We start from the raw sequence: 15,772 nt of genomic DNA on the forward strand, positions 1-15,772 counted from the left end.
TGTTCTAAAAAATAAAATGGATCAAAATTTCTATAAACTCAACAAAATGACTTCTGGAGTACTTGACAGATCAACGTGGCATTTTATAGAAGCCTTCATCCCTGCGCTGTCCAAGCTGTTGCACATTCCAGATGAAGTCTTTCATGTTGACAATCTTCACAAAGTGTAGTAAGTAGAATTTGGGTATCCCAGCATTGACTCCACCTTGTACAGGTAGGATCTTGGATGCCTTCTTGTGGACAGATTCATCACCTCTTCACCTTTGTTCTCTCTGAATTTACATAGAACAGTCTTCATAGGACCATGAACTTCCCATTGCCACACAGATACACATGTTTTGTCCTAACATCTCAACACTCCAGGAGCTGTGCCTACCCTGTTCATGCCCCCTAAATTAAGGTAGCCTAGTAAAGCTGGGATATGGGTGCACTGTTCTGTATTTATCATGTAAACTACTTTCTCACAGGATCAGTTCAATTCCACAAACATCAAACACAGGATCTGTTATGTGGTGGCTAACCAACGGGGCACTGGTACTACAGGAAAATCATACTTGTTAGTTCAAAAAACGTTTCCAGAAGAAAGGGAGTAGGGCCTCAAGTTTCCTTCCTGTTTTAAGTATGTCCATCTCTGGCAGAAAGGAACTCTAGATAGTCTTTAAGGTTGAGTCTGGGTTGTAGAGCCAGCTTCTTGTATCTGTCTGGTGACATGATTTCTTGGTACTTACCTCTGAGGGATTTGGTAAGAAGTACACAAAAATATACATGTAAAGTACTTAGAAAAGACATTCTAGACCAAAAATGTAAGTGAACCCACAAAAAAAAAACCAATTCACCAACAGCAGCAGCTAGCAAATGATAAAAAACAGTGCTGGTCTCCTGACCAGGCTTCATACCACAGCAGTATCACCTCTCAGGGTTGACAGGTATCTGAGATCAGAGGAATTTCTGTCAGCCTCCGCAATTATTCAACTGTGCCCTCACAATGCCTCAGATGACCTCGAAAAAGACATGCTGATGCTATTTTCCCTACACAGATGCTACTGGTTTATCTCTGGCTCTCCACTATCAAAACAGCATTTCTCACAGCCAATTCATGAGCCTGGAGCTTACACCTTTCAAAAAAGCCTTGACCTCAACAAAAAACTCCTGAAGTACTGGAAATGGTGACAGAGGCCAACAATTCACACCAGCTAACTGAACTGTATTTCACTTCAGAGTCAAGATTTTGTAAAACCAATAAAAGGTATTGTCATTTACTCACTTGTGTGTTTGTGTGTGTATGTGTGTGTTTCTAAACAGCCTCCATGAAAAGTTTCTTTGAATCTGAAATAAACACAAATTCCAGTGACATCTATAAGAATTTAAGCCAAAATTCCTTGTGTTTCAATAGCCAGAAATTTGTTGTGGAAAATAGAACTATTAATGGCTATAAACCCCATGTGATTTTTAGTAATAATTATTATTTTATTTGACAGGTAGAATTATGGACAGTGAGAGAGAGACAGACCAAGAGGAAGGTCTTCCCTCTTGGGTTCAGGCGCTTCCTCCTGGTCTCCCATGCGGGTGCAGGGGCCCAAGCACCCGGGCCATCCTCCACAGCAGAGTGTCGGACTGGAAGAGGAGCAACCAGGACTAGAATGCAGTGCCCATATGGGATGCCGGCGCTGCAGGCAGAGGACTAACCTAGTGAGCCACGGCGCCGGCCCCTAGTAACTATTTCTAAAATACTCCAATTTACTCAAGATGCAAGAGTTGTTCTTCCTGTAATTTTTGGTCCCCTCAAAATATATTTTATTTGTGTTGGTTATGGCATAAGTAACAAATGGAACTCATGGGTTCACATAAACATTATGAATGAGATTCTAAATTTCAGGGGAAAATAAAACAATGAAAAATTTCATTAGAAGTGGAAGAAATGGGAGCCAGAACTGTGGCATAGTGGGTAATGCCACTGCCTGCAGTGCTGGCACCCACATATGGGTACTAGTTCGAGTCCCAGCTGCTCCACTTCCAATCTAGCTCTCTGCTATGGCCTGGGAAAGCAGTGGAAGATGGCCCAAGTCCTTGGGCCCCTGCACCCACGTGGGAGACCTGGAAGAAGCTCCCGGCTCCTGGCTTCAGATCAGTCCAGCTCCGGCCATTGCGGCTTTTGGGGAGTGAACCAGTGGCAGACAGACCTCTCTCTCTCTCTCTCACCTCTGCCTTTCAAATAAATAAATAGACCTTCAAAAAAAAAGTGGAACAAATGTGCATCATCATTTTTAAATCCCCAAAATTTTAAAGCTCACTAAGAGTGGTTACCATCATAGAAAAGGTCAATTGGCCACAGGCAGTTGTTCTTTCTGCCTCAGTGATGGGATGAATGAGCCTGTGTCCCTCACTCACCAATCACACATGGATCTCCCCTGTATGCTAAGGACCATGTGTCCCAGTGAGCGAGTATGTGTTTAATCCTATCTCAACCTAGCAAGACGTACCATGGCCCAGCCAGCCTTTGAGCTCCTATAATACTTGCTACTGTTCTACTTACTCTGACCTACATGCTTTGGCTCCCTAACTAGATTTAAGGTTTCATTCTGGTAAACTGGTAAATCTTACTCATCAACAAGTAGACAGTAAGTAGGTCCCTTGGCCCAGGCAACCAGGGGAAATCTTGGTTTGGCATGCATGCAGGTGGCTCCAGCTGTCTTTGGTCTTCCTCTGGAGGGAGAGCTCTGCTTGGGTGATGAGCATGGAGATCATGATGGGTATGGTTTCTGAACTCTCAGTTTCTAACAGGGAAAGCATCAGATTTCATTTCATTGCAACAAGAACACCATAAAACTTTATTGGGCCATAGAAGCTGGGAACAGTGAAACACACATTCCATCGGGGCTTTGAGGCCAACGTTTCAGGAAATACAGGTTGCTTCTTCACAAGCTGAAAGGTAGTCAACAGGAATCCAGAGAAGCATTTCACAGTGAAGAGAGTAAAGAGGATGGGCAAACAAGATCATTAGGGGTTTGGAGACTGACCTGTGACCCACCAGGATGACACTTTCCAAGGATCCCAGAATCAAAGTATTTGTTCATTATTCTAAAAACAGTTTTGAGCTTGAATGGCCCCAGGATTATTAATACAACAATGGGAAACCCCTCAGAATCCCTCAGAGGTAACTAGCTTCTTTCCATTTTACCTTCCCCAAAACAATTCTGATATGACCCTGCCAGCCCCAAGATCATACAACCACCCATTGGCAGGGTCCCCAGACTAGTGATCGTCTCATGATCAATACAGATGAAATCAAGTGGATAAAATGCCCCATGGGATGCCCCACCAATGCCCTGGAAGTCACCTCATGGCCCTGACAGTGAGGAACTGCTCCATGAAATTCACATTCTGACCAGAACCCAAGTTCTCTCTAAGGCAGCACCCACTACTCAGACTCACAGAGTCCTTCACTGTCTCTTTCTCTGCTAAGCTCACTCGCCTCAGTGACTCCAACTTCTCTCTCCCCAGTCTCCCTCACAAGCCAGAGACCAGATGTCCTCTCCGGCTGACCCAGGAGCCACTGCTGCCTTCCATAGCAGCAACCAACACTTCCACCCTGTGAGCCAACAAACCTCCTGTATTCTCATCTCAGAATTTCACCCACCAGCCTTTCTAGTCTTCTGCCTCAGGAAGGATTTTCCTCCCACTCTCTCGCCCACATTCTCTGTCTACCTCCCTCATAACAGATTCCTTCTCTTTGTATCTGAACACATTCAAGAGGTCTTCACATTAAATTTAGGGAGCGAAGTCAGTCTTTTACCCCAAGCTTCCACTTTCCATAAGACTTCTCTCAAATGGATTCCTGTAGCTAACACTGTGCTAAGCATCATGATAAATTAATACCTCAAGCCTGGTCCTAACCTACTAGTGGAGCATTAGGGAATTAACCACAAATCAGTGATAAAATATGTGGAAAAACTTGAGTAGCTCAAAAGGGATTAGAGGAAGAAAAATTAGAATTGATTGGCTTGAAAGCTAATAATAAAAGGTCATGAGCCAAGGAGAGAAGTCAGATTGGCTGTGACAAGAGTAAGGATAAACATCAGGATTTTAGAAGGATTAAGATGGCAGAGGGAGCCAAGGCATTTTGCTGATATGCTGGGGAAAGTTGAAACAAACACTGAGGTGCCATGGTATAAATGTTTACATCTTCTCAAAATTCAGATGTTGAAACCCTCCCCCACACACCAGGGGCAGGTGTTAGCAGGTGGGCTTCAGGAGGGTATGAGGTCATGGTGGTGGGGCCTTCATGATGTTGCCTGTGTCTTTATATAAGGGATCCCAGAGAACTCGCTCGCCCATGCTCTCGTCATGTGAAGATGCAGCAAGAAGGCCCTCACCAGACACTAAATCTGCTGGTGCCTGGATCTTCCGAGCCCCAGAACACTGAGAAATAAATCTCTATCATGTATAAGGCACCCAGCCTATATACACGTTATGTAGGCTGTTATAGCAGCCTGAAGAGAAAAGGGATATGAATGAGAAAGAAATGGGGTATAAAATAAATGTAAATCCAAGCTAGATTGAAAGGGAAACTATGAAGGGAAATGATGACAAAAAGATACAGTGGTAAAATAATAAAATGACTAAATTATCAAATTTAGCACCTACCATGAGACAGGCATTATAACAGGTGTTTCGCTTAAATTCTATCATGTGACCTTCAGTAATCCCTCTGATGTGTAACAGCATTTTCCTGTTACAATAGAGATTGAGTCCATAAAGTTAGGTGGATTCAGGCCTCAGACCCAGGTCGTCCAAAAGTGAGGGTCATGTTAGTGTTTCTAAGCCAGAGCCTTAACTGGCAATCTCACTAACCAACTGACAGCAGGAAGAAGAGCCACTTAGGAAACCCAATACACAACGAGCTCAGAACATGAGTCCAGAGTCTGCTATGGAGGAGAGAAGTCTAAAGGGAGGCTGGAATTGATGGCTCAGGGATGTCAGGTCTGCGGTGAGTCTTTCTACAGAAACAAGTAGCTTTGGCAAAGTCCCATTCATAAGGCTGGCATTGTGGCACACTGGGTATAGCTACAATCTGCAATGCTGGCATTCCTTATGGGCACCAGTTAAAGCCCTGGCTGCTCTGCTTCTGATCCAGCTCCCTGCTAATGTGCCCAGGAAAGTAGCAAAAGATGGCCCACACCTGCACCACTCCCTACACCCATATAGGAGACCATGATGGAGTTCCAGTCTCCTGCCTTCACTGCCCAGCCTTTGCAGCAATTTGGGGAATAAACCAGCGGTTAGAAGATCTCTTTCTATCTCCTCCTTTATCTCTCTGTAATTTTGCCTTTCAAATAAATTAATAAATCTTAAAAAAAAAAAAGGCAGAAAGTTCCAATCACCTTTCTGGCTCTCAGAGCTGGAAGTCATTTTCAACTCTATTATTCAAAACATCTCAGATTTTGTGACATGGATGAGCTCGTGAAGGTAGAAGAGTCAGAAAAGGAAGCAGATGGAAACTTGTGGGATAGTCACAGACTTGGAGAACAAAGAAAAAAAGAACCCCGCAAAGGTATGAAATGATGTTTCCAAAGCCAAAGATAGTAGCTTCAAAACCAGGGTTGGGTTAACAGAGTTTGCGAATGGATCTATACGATCAGAGAGAGAATACTTACTTTTGGCACAAAAGAGGTCATTGGCAACAGCTGGGAAAATGATGTTAACAAGAGAGAGAAGCTAGCTAATTACAAGGCAAGATGGAAACTGGCAGGGAGGGTAGACCATGTTGGAGGAGTTGAAAAGCATCAGGGTCAAATAAAGAAATTTGAGGGTGGGAGAAATTAGAATGCCTCAAGACAAACCAAAGGATTAAGTAAAGAAGAAAAAACAACAACAAAAGGAAGGATTTTCATCCCGAACCAGGACCTAGGGCATGCGGGAAACCCTAACTTCAGAAAGAAGAGAAATTTATTTTTGGTGATCAGAAGGAGTGAAAAGGGTACCCTGTGATGTCCAAATTAAGGATAAGATAGCACATGGAGGGTTAAATCTACTCTATAAAGAATGATGTGCTGATAATCTCCTAAAAATTGCCAGAAAAAAATGTTTTTTTCATATGTTTTACATTGCTCTATGCCATAACTCGGAATGTGACATTGCACCAAAAACTGAGCTTTGGTTTCCTTACCCACACAATTAGAGAGTTGGGGGCTGACATTCATAAAGTATAAATATTATATGATACATACATATATGCATTTTCTCTCTAGTTGTTCCATGCCTGTCTCTAAGTTTTTGCAATTATAATTGCAAAATAGTTCTGCACTTATTTTAAATGCTTCCTTAACACTGAATATCACACCATGTATTCAGAAGGCGCTCAACAAACGTTTTGCTGAATTAACAAACTTCTCATAACGTCAGAGTTTCAGGAGACAAACATGTGCTTCAGCATCTCTCCTTCTCCCCCAGAAGCTATTAACACAGCCTCCATGCCACTGGAATCCTTTCATGAGTAATTCAGCCTCCATAAAAACACTTGTCTAAAGCAAAAAATACAAGTAAGGATGAATGTCAAATAAATTAGTGCCCTACATGTTTTACATCTTGCCCTTCTTGCCAAGGTGTACACAACAATTTCTAAGTAAGAAGAAAGTCTAGTGATGTAAGTCTGGGTGGGCTTTCCATCAGTTTCTTGAGAAAACACCTCAGTGCATATCTGTCTAAAGCTCCTCATGGCTTCATTACCAAGGAAGCAAAAGGTACAAGTTTGCACTGCTGTCTTCTCCTTTGTACTCCGACATTCCTACAGCTGAGAAAATTGAGTATCCTGTTTGCTGTAAACCTAAAACATACTTGAGATATGGACAAAGCAGCTCTCTCTCCTGGAGAAGATATTTTTCGTAGAAGATTTGAATTTACTCCTAATTCTGCACAGCTGAGCTGCTGATTTCATACCATTAACCTTCTGGTACCTCTACAAATGAGGGTCAAACATTTTCTCCCAACCTATTTCACAGTGTTGTGCAGTGGCATCAATAGTTCATTATAATTACTACTAATTGATGACTACTTCCTCTGCAGTGGAGCAAGATGTATAAACATTAGGAAGAAATCTACAATGTAAGTAGTTTGTTCTGCAAAGGAAGTACGAGGATGGCTATGAATACTCATATCACAATCATTTCTGTAGCCAGGCCTAAGGTACTACATAGCAAGATATTCACCAAGAGTAACTCAACTATACTGTCACAAATATAAGAAAGGCCAGGTACTCAGAAGAAAGAATCCTTGACCAAGGTCATTTCATATCATGGCTTTCTTAAGGTCAGGGAACACCTTCTATAAAGTTCTGTAAGGTTGCTTGGAAATAAGGACTATAACTAAAAAGATCCAATTATAATTCATTACAAATTAGCAAGTTAATAAAATTTTAGAGTAAAATAAACCACACACTCCAAATCATGGATATGTTTGGATATGACTGTGAACGAATCCATTATAGGCTGAGGATGCAAAAAGCAAACACCCCAGCACATACAGCATTCAAACAAACATAGCCTCAGTGTCTCTAAAAAGACAATAGATCAGAGCAGGCATGTTTCCAGCTGCTGGGGCAGCCACTGAGCCAAAGATTATCATTCATTGCATGACCACTTGCAAGGAAAGTTAGCAGACTTGAAAGCCACTGCATAACAGAAGTGGAAGAGGGACTGCTACAACCAAACAGTGAAAAAAAAAAAAACTGCTTCATAAATGAAGAACTAATTTTTAGCAGCAGATATAACTCATGGGTACAATCCATTAAAGATTTCTTCTCGACTTTTCTTGCCAGTGTTTTCAGAGCTATGATGGAAAAAGAAAAAAAAAAAAAAAGCCGAGCACAGTGGAAAGATGCCTCAGTAGGCTGGAGTGCTGAATGCAAACCCAATAGACAATGATCCGCTGAAGATAATCATTAGGATGCCCTAATTACAACATGTGAAATGTGCGGTCAACTTCACAATCACTATGTCTTAATGCCTCTCTGATTCTCTTTTCTTACACAACAGTTTCACCCATTACCATCACTAAGTCTTCAATTTATGATTATTTTTATCAACATGTAACAAATTCTTAATACTTAAGAAGCAATAACTCATTGCTTCAGTGAAGAAATAAAAGCATCAGATAAAAAGAGATGAATTTGATGTAGGAAAAGCATTCTCTGTCACCCCCATTAACATTCTTGAACCACCAACATTCTCAGGTTATGAGAATAAAGTGGAAAGGGTAGAGGGCAGTAGCCAGAGGAGCTGGGAAAGGATTTAAGCAATTCTATATTAAAATTATAAAATGTTAGAAAAAGGCATGTTTTCCTTTCAGACACTAATGTTACACTAAAAAAATAAATAAAATTCCCTGCTTCACTGTGCTACCTCCTTCAAGGTCATTTATCATCAGGGCAACAACCTACAGATGTTTTATTAAAAGAAAAATCCCAGCCTGGGACTGCCAGATCTCTACCCAGGACCCACTTATCAAAGGTGTTGCACCAGCTGACAGGCAGCTGTCAAGTGGCACAGAGTTAGCATTACTTTATATGTGCAAAACCCCATCAGCGAGCACATCACCTCGGTCCCCATTAAGCATTCTGATAACACCACCTCCATGAGCCCAGCTTAACATTTAAGCCTGCAGGAAGCCTTTGAGTGCACAAGCCTTCCAAATTTCCTAGCTAATTTTAACCCCATGGAGGTTGGTAAAAATTCAATTTAGAAATTATTCATCAACTAACTAAACGTTCTTTAATTTTGAGGGGAAAAAATCCTGTGGCTTTAATTCCTTTTAAAAAAAAGTACAGAGAATTTTCCACAAAAAAAAAATCAACTATTACTAGCAGACTTAAAATATTCCCCGTGAGCAAGGTATTCGTGAACAGGCTCTTACAGCTGGATCTTGGGACCAGTATTCCCTCCAATGGCATCAGCAATGGTGCATAACCTGCAGCTCTGAGCATTCCCCACTGATGCGCACCCTGGATTTAATCTTTTGCAAAGCTTTCTTCCATTCCTTCCTGTTTGTGCACAAATTACTGTCAGCCACCCCCCCCCCAAAAAAAAAAAAAACGCCAAAGAGCAAAAGGGGAAAGTGGTCCTTCACTATGTTCCCATACAAATGTACTGTTTTCACTTGGTCAATACCCAAATACATCGTCAAGGCTATTTTCGCACCTAAAAGTTACCATCTGGTTCACAGTTCAAAATCCAACCGTCTCTACAATTTGTGTGGAAGCAGTTGTAACTGCAAGTGGCATCTTTATTTCTGCCCAGGAAAGAAGTAGCAGGAGGAGCCGCAGTCCTGAACCTGGGGGTCAGGGAAATCCTACACGGGAATATCCTTCCGGAAGGCGGACAGCCGTGGAGAAGGGACGGCTAGAAGGATGCTAAGGAGACTGACTGGGTTATTCCTAACACGAAGTTGGGGCTATTTCCTTGTGTCCAGAGACCCTCCAGCCCCAGCTTGGAGGTGAGCAATGCCTCCACCAGGGAAGTATCTGCAGTGTTTGAACAAATCAGAGGGTGGAAGGAGCGGAGCCAAGAGGTACTTAAAAGAATTGTCCTAGTGGAAAGCCAAGCCTCCCTTGCCGGGTGGGTACGCCAGCAGCCACCCTGCCCTTACACACAAGCAGGCACTTTGCTGCTGCGCTCGGCATTCAATAGCCCAGCATTTAGAGAACGACACGTTCGCGCTGTCTCCCCACCCGCGCACGCACACTCACACACACGCACACTCACACACACACTCACACACACGCTCCTCATGCCTTCCACGCTCTGCGAGCGGTCACAGCACCCCCAGAGCCCTGTGGTGGCCGCGGAGGTCCCCCGACCCGCTCGCAGCACCTAGACTTGGAGGAAATCTCAGCCTCCTGCACCAGGGCCACCGCCACCACCGCCACCACCCCCGCTCTGGGCCGGCAGCCGCGCACGCTCTGCCAAGTACAGGAATCGACGTCTTCGTTCTGTGACAGCGCGCGGGTCCGGCCCGAAAGCCCGAGAATCGGCGCGGCGGTGCTAACTGCCGGCGACAGCCCGAGTCCCTCCGCTAGCCCCTGCACCCCCGCGAGCCACCCTGCTCTGCACCCTTCCCCCGGGAGGTGCACGCTGTGCCCCAGAACCGAGCCTGGGTGCCCCTCGCCCGCTCGGATCCCTGGCTTTACAAACGCGCGCACAGACACGCGCCCTTTCCCTCCCCTGGCCCACCAAGCACACCTGCACATACTTGGAGACGCCGACTCCTCCCGAATCCCCAGCGGGCACCCCTGCCCCGCCGCGCGTCCCGCTGCCCGCTGCCACTCTGCCCGGACCCTGCTAGTGGCTGCCCCGGCGCCCCCTTCCCCTGGGAGAACACGCGACGCGCGGCGCTTACAGTTCGCAGGAACTGGATCTCATCCTCGCCTTCGCCCCCATCAGCCATGGCTCCGCGCCTCCTCGCCGGGGCTGACTCGGGAACCCTGAGGAGCCCCGCGGCGGTGGCGGCGGCGGCGCCCCTCGCACTGCCTGCTGCGGCCGCGAGCCGGGGGCGGGAGGGGGCTGCGCTGCTGGGTGCCGAGCGCCGGGCGGTCCCCGCCTGCAGAACTGAGGAGGCGGCGCGGGCGCGCGCGGACGGCTGAGGCGCGGGGCCTCCCTGCGCCGCACTGTGCGGGAGGAGGGCGGCCCGGCCCGGAGGACGCGGGGAGGCGGCCGCGCAGCCCCGCCGCGCTCGCTGCCTGCAGCCGGCTGTCCGCTCGGCCCCAGCTCCTCCGAGCGAGTGCGCGGAGCCCGCGGAGCCGGGTGAGTGCCGCGGAGGGGGTGGGAAGTGGGGGCGGGCGGGCGGGGAGGAGCTCGCGGGCTCCCCAGTGCTGCAGGTAATCCGCAGCCCGCTCCTCGGGGCTGCCAAACCCGAGGCCCAGCGCCGCTTACTGGCTGAGCTGGGTATCAGGGGCCGCGCGCGCGCAGCCTTCCACCTGCGCCCTGCCGGGGGCCCCTCAGCAGCTTCACCTGCTGCGTCTGACCTTACTCCTTAAGCACCGCGCTCCTTCCTCGCGGCCTGGGCTAGGGCGCTAACTTCCACAGCTCTTCGGATGGCAAGCAGAATCATCGGGGCGCAGGGGGTGCGTCATTTCCAAGTAAACGCTATCCAATACATGCTCTTTTGAACTTGGATTCCCTCAATTCACCGCCAACTTGGGGATTCTTTAACATGCTTTCCACAGATAATTTGTAAAAACTGCATGCTTTGCACAACGCTTTAACAAATACATGCGTAGTGGGCGTCTATGTCAGATCGTGTGGTACAAGACAGATACAAGAGCTTTTAGTCTAGATTAGAAATGCAAATACTTGGGATGGGCATTCTGGAGCAATGGGTTAAGCCACTGTCTGCGACGTGGTTCCATGTCCGGCTGCTCCACTTCCGATCAGCTCCGTGCTAATGAGCCTGGGAAAGCAGCAGAAGATGGCTCAAGTGTTAGGGGCCCTGCACCCACGTGGGAGACCTGGATGAAGCTCCTGGCTCCTGGCTTAGGTCTGGCCCATCTCTGGCAGTTGTGGCCACTTGAGCGAACCAGTGCATGGAAGATATCTGTCTCTCTCTCTCTCTCTCCCTCCCTCCCCCCAACTCAAGTAAATAAATATTTTTTAAAAAGAAATCTAAGCCGGGGCTGGCGCTGTGGCATAGCAGGTAAAACCGCCTTGTGCAGTGCTGGCATTCCATATGGGCGCCGACTCGAATCCCAGCTGCTCCACTTCCAATCCAGCTCTCTGCTATGTCCTGGGAAAGCAGTAGAAGATGGCCCAAGTCCTTGGGCCTCTGCACCCGCGTGGGAGACACGGAGGAAGCTCCTGGCTCCTGGCTTCAGATCGGCTCAGCTCCGGAGGTTGCGGCCATTTGAGGAGTGAAATCAGCAGATGGGAGATCTCTCTCTCTCTCTCTCTGCCTTTGCCTCTTTGTAATTCTGCCTTTCAAATAAATAAATCTTTTTTTTTTTTTTAAAAGAAATCCAAGCCTTACTTCGACAAGGAATTGCAATAAAGTATACAGGTACAGAAGTTTGGATCACTGGATGGCTCTAAACTCAAACAAGGCTTCCATTTTCCTTGCTGAGAGAAGAAATTCGAGCATTCCAGCAGGGATATCAGTTCTCTCTCAATTCTCCAGGCAATAACCCATCAAATATCCATTTACCAAAGGACCATGACTAAGGAAGTGTGAGGTATGAGATAAGTTGGACAAGAAAGCATTTATCTCTTGTTCCTACACCACAGCACTTTCGTTTGTGATATTTAAAAATAAACTGTGCAAAGTAAAGGTTCCAAATGTCAATCCTACAAAGATGCAAGGGGATTGAGGGGGGCTGGTGCCTGTATCCCCTGAGTGCCTAGGTCCCAGTCCTGGCTCTTCTTCCCATCTAGCTTCCTGCTAATGTACACTCTTGGAGGCAGTAGTTCAAGCTCTAGAGTCTTTGCCAGCTAAATGGAATCCCAGATGAAGTTCCTGGCTTCCAGCTTCAGTCTGGCCTAGCCCCAACTGTGGCAGGTATTTGGGGAATGAACCAGCAGATGGTAGATCTGAGATTTAGCCCATTGCTTGTCAACTCAAAGTTCCAGTTTTAAAATTCCAAGGTAGCCCAGCAGTTAGGATGCTGTTTAAGATGTCTGTATCTCACAGAAGGGTGCCTGGGTTTGATACATGGCTGCAGCTCCTGACTTCAGCTTCCTGCTAATACAGACCCTGGGAGGCACTGGTGATGGCTCAAGTAATTGGGTTCCTGCTACCCTTGTGGAAGATCTGGATTAAGTCTCAGCTTCTGGCTTCACCCCCCCCCCCGCCCACCTTGGGAAATGAACCAGTGGGTGGGGGGAATGATTTCTCTCCCTCTCTCTCCTCTCCTTTCCCCTTCTCTCTCACTCTCCCCACCCACCTTTCAAAATAATAGTTTTTTTTTTTTACTATAGAGTAAATGTTTCATGCATTTCTTCTCATCACATATCAGAACTCAACACACCAAAGCTTCAGACAGTTTCCATTTTATTTGCATCTTCATTAAATGTACTTTAAAATATGGCCACCCTATTGTGCACCTGTCCTACAAATAAGCACCCAAAGGACAACCTTAGGGAACTCACCACAGGGGTGTCCTAAGACAGCATGGCCTGAATCTCTGGGTGTGCATTACTGCATGGTGGTCAGTAAAGACATTAAAAATATCAGTCGTGGTGATGGAGCCTCATTTACTGAGCATTTGCTATGTTCCAGGAAATTTATTTTTAATTATTTCTTTTCATCCTTCACAGCAATGCCATTTGAGGAAAAAGGAATGAAGGCTAAGAGAAAGTAATTAACTTAATCAAGAGGATACAACTGCTGAGTGGTGAGACTGGGGTCTGAAGTCCTCAAGTCTGAGTTTATTTTGTGCCATTTCCCTTCCCCCAACCCAGATGAAAGAATACAGAAAACGTCTAGACTAGCACATACTATAAAAGGCTCCAGGAGATCTGTCTCTGATGTCAGGCCAAACAGGGTCCTGTCAGCTCTTCGATTTCCGAATAGATTCTAGAAAGAGATAGGAGTTATTATGTGTTGTACCTTCCACTATAGCTTGGGTTCTTTGCGGAAATCAGTTTTTCAAGACTTGAAGGCTACTCACTATTAGTTCCTTAAATTATCTTAAAACTATGAAATCCAAACCACAATAGGAATTTTGGTTTCTAGGGCCAGGGCTGAACTTCACATAGATCCAAATGTAAACGCCATCTAGCTCTTAGGGTTGGATGAGACCTGGACATCATAGATAGAGGTGATCCCACAAGATGGAAAACAGCTAATCACCTTCTCTACTGAAAGGAAACGTGGATTCCTGAGGAGGAACGGGCTTCCCTGTGCATTCCCAACTCAAATCGCCCAGCAAGTAGATCATCACGAGGGTCATGCGTCCGCACAGATCATCCTGCAGTCGCGGTTATTTCTACTGTGCCAGAGTTTGGATCCAATGCTGATCATCTTCCCTGATTCTTTCCTCACCTTCCCCACCAAACATCAGTGTCTTTTAAGGACAAGAAGACGAGTGACTCTTGTCTTTGTATCTCAGATTATTTCACTAAATTTGTAACTAATCATCCTGTTTTCATTCTTTTACAGCATGAGTCATCTTCCCAACTCCCACCATAATAACCTCATATTGACAACAATGCCATCTTTTCACTTCCCTGTCCAATAAGAACAGGAGCCATTGATGGAAGGTTTGCAGATACATGCCAATCACAGTCAAACCCTTCAGTGTGGCACTGGAGGACCTCCAGGACACAGCCTTCAACAGACCTTTCCAGCATTTTATTTCCAAGTACTCTCCTTTTGGTTCCAAGGAAGACTACTACTCAGATAAAATGTGTAGATTACAATCACTCATTTTCTTTTGTTGTTTCTCTGGCACCCAGAGCCACAAAATCCTGTCAAAATCTTCCCCATTCCTTACAGCCTACTTTTTTTAAGATCCATTCATTTATCTGAAAGGCAGGGTTACAGAGAGAAAAACAGGGAAGAACCAGAGCTGTGGTGTGGCAGATAAAGCCACAGCCTGCAGTGCCGGCATCCCATATGGACACCTATTCAAGTCCCGGCTGTTCCACTTCTGATCCAGCTCTCTACTATGGCCTGGGAAAGCAGTAGAAGATGGACCAAATATTTGGGTCCATGAACCTGTGTGGAAGACCCAGAAGAGGCTCCTGACTCCTGCCTTTGGATTGGCGTAGCTCTGGCCATTGAGGCCATCTGGGGAGTGAACCAATGTATGGAAGATATCTCTCTCTGCCTTTCCTTATCTCTGTGTGTAACTCTGACTTTCAAATAAATAAGTAAATCTTTAAAAAGAAAAATGAGAGACAGAAAGAGAAAGAACCTGCACCCACCAGTCTACTTCCCAAATGCCTGCAATGGATAGAGCTAGGCCAATCCAAAGCCAGGAGCAAGGAGCTTTCTCTGGGTCTCCTATGTGGGTGCAGGGCCCAAGCAGCCAGGTCATCCCCAGCTGCCCACCCAGGTGTACTAGCAGGAAGCTGGATCATAAGTGGAGCAGCTGGGACTCGAACTGACACCAAAATGGGATGCTAGCACTGCAGGTGATAGCTTTACACACCATGCCACAGCACCAGCCCAAAAGCCTACTTTTTTAAAAGAACCATCCTCCACTATCTACATATTTTGGGGAGTATTTTTGCTTGTTTATTTGATTTGGTAGCCAGAGAGAAAGAGAGAGAGATTCCATCTGCTATTTCACTCCCCAATTGCCCCCCAACAGCCAGGCTGGGCCATCCAGGTCTCCCACATGGGTGGCAGAGACCTATGTCTTTGAGCCATCATCTGTTGAACTCCCAGGGTTCTCATTAGCAGGAAGCTAGATCAGAGGTGGCATCCCATGCACTCTGTGGAATGCAGCTGTTCCAAGTGGCAGATTAATTTGCTATGCCACAACAATCACCCTCAAAGCCCACTTCTGGTCTTTGATTTATTCAAGGAGAAATTGTAACTCCCTCTTGCAGACCAGAGGCTTTTATCCTATGTTGCCTGGAATTACAGTTAAGTATTGAAGGTTAATATACCCCAAACACATTAACCACCTAGAGGCAGAGACAATGTGTCTACGTTTGATTGTGTTCATTCTTCATAGGTGATAATTAAGAATCTCTTCTCTCATTGGTCATGTAATGCTGGTTTGCTATCTTTGTACACAGCTTTCTAGTTTTATTTCCCTTTTAAGAAAATTCCATTTTGAAACA

At 45.9% G+C, this 15,772-nt stretch overlaps 1 protein-coding gene and 1 long non-coding RNA gene across 3 annotated transcripts in view; one reads left to right on the forward strand and one right to left on the reverse strand.

Moving 5' to 3' along the window:
* Positions 1-10,750, reverse strand: part of RYR2 (ryanodine receptor 2) — a 772,754-nt gene extending 762,004 nt beyond the window's left edge. The window contains 1 exon segment of one of the 2 annotated variants that reach the window (NM_001082757.1): positions 10,389-10,750. In NM_001082757.1, coding sequence (NP_001076226.1) covers positions 10,389-10,436 — 48 coding nt within the window. In that variant the 5' untranslated portion in view covers positions 10,437-10,750. 2 annotated transcript variants of the gene reach the window in all.
* Positions 10,665-14,275, forward strand: LOC149122616 (uncharacterized). The gene is made up of 3 exons (XR_016219735.1): positions 10,665-10,792; positions 13,295-13,371; positions 14,139-14,275. It is a non-coding gene; the product is annotated as an uncharacterized LOC149122616 (long non-coding RNA).
* The last annotated feature ends 1,497 nt before the right edge of the window (positions 14,276-15,772 follow it).

Source organism: Oryctolagus cuniculus, chromosome 13 (assembly GCF_051225735.1).
Source record: "Oryctolagus cuniculus isolate XC-2025 breed Fujian yellow rabbit chromosome 13, ASM5122573v1, whole genome shotgun sequence".
Taxonomy (NCBI): domain Eukaryota; kingdom Metazoa; phylum Chordata; class Mammalia; order Lagomorpha; family Leporidae; genus Oryctolagus; species Oryctolagus cuniculus.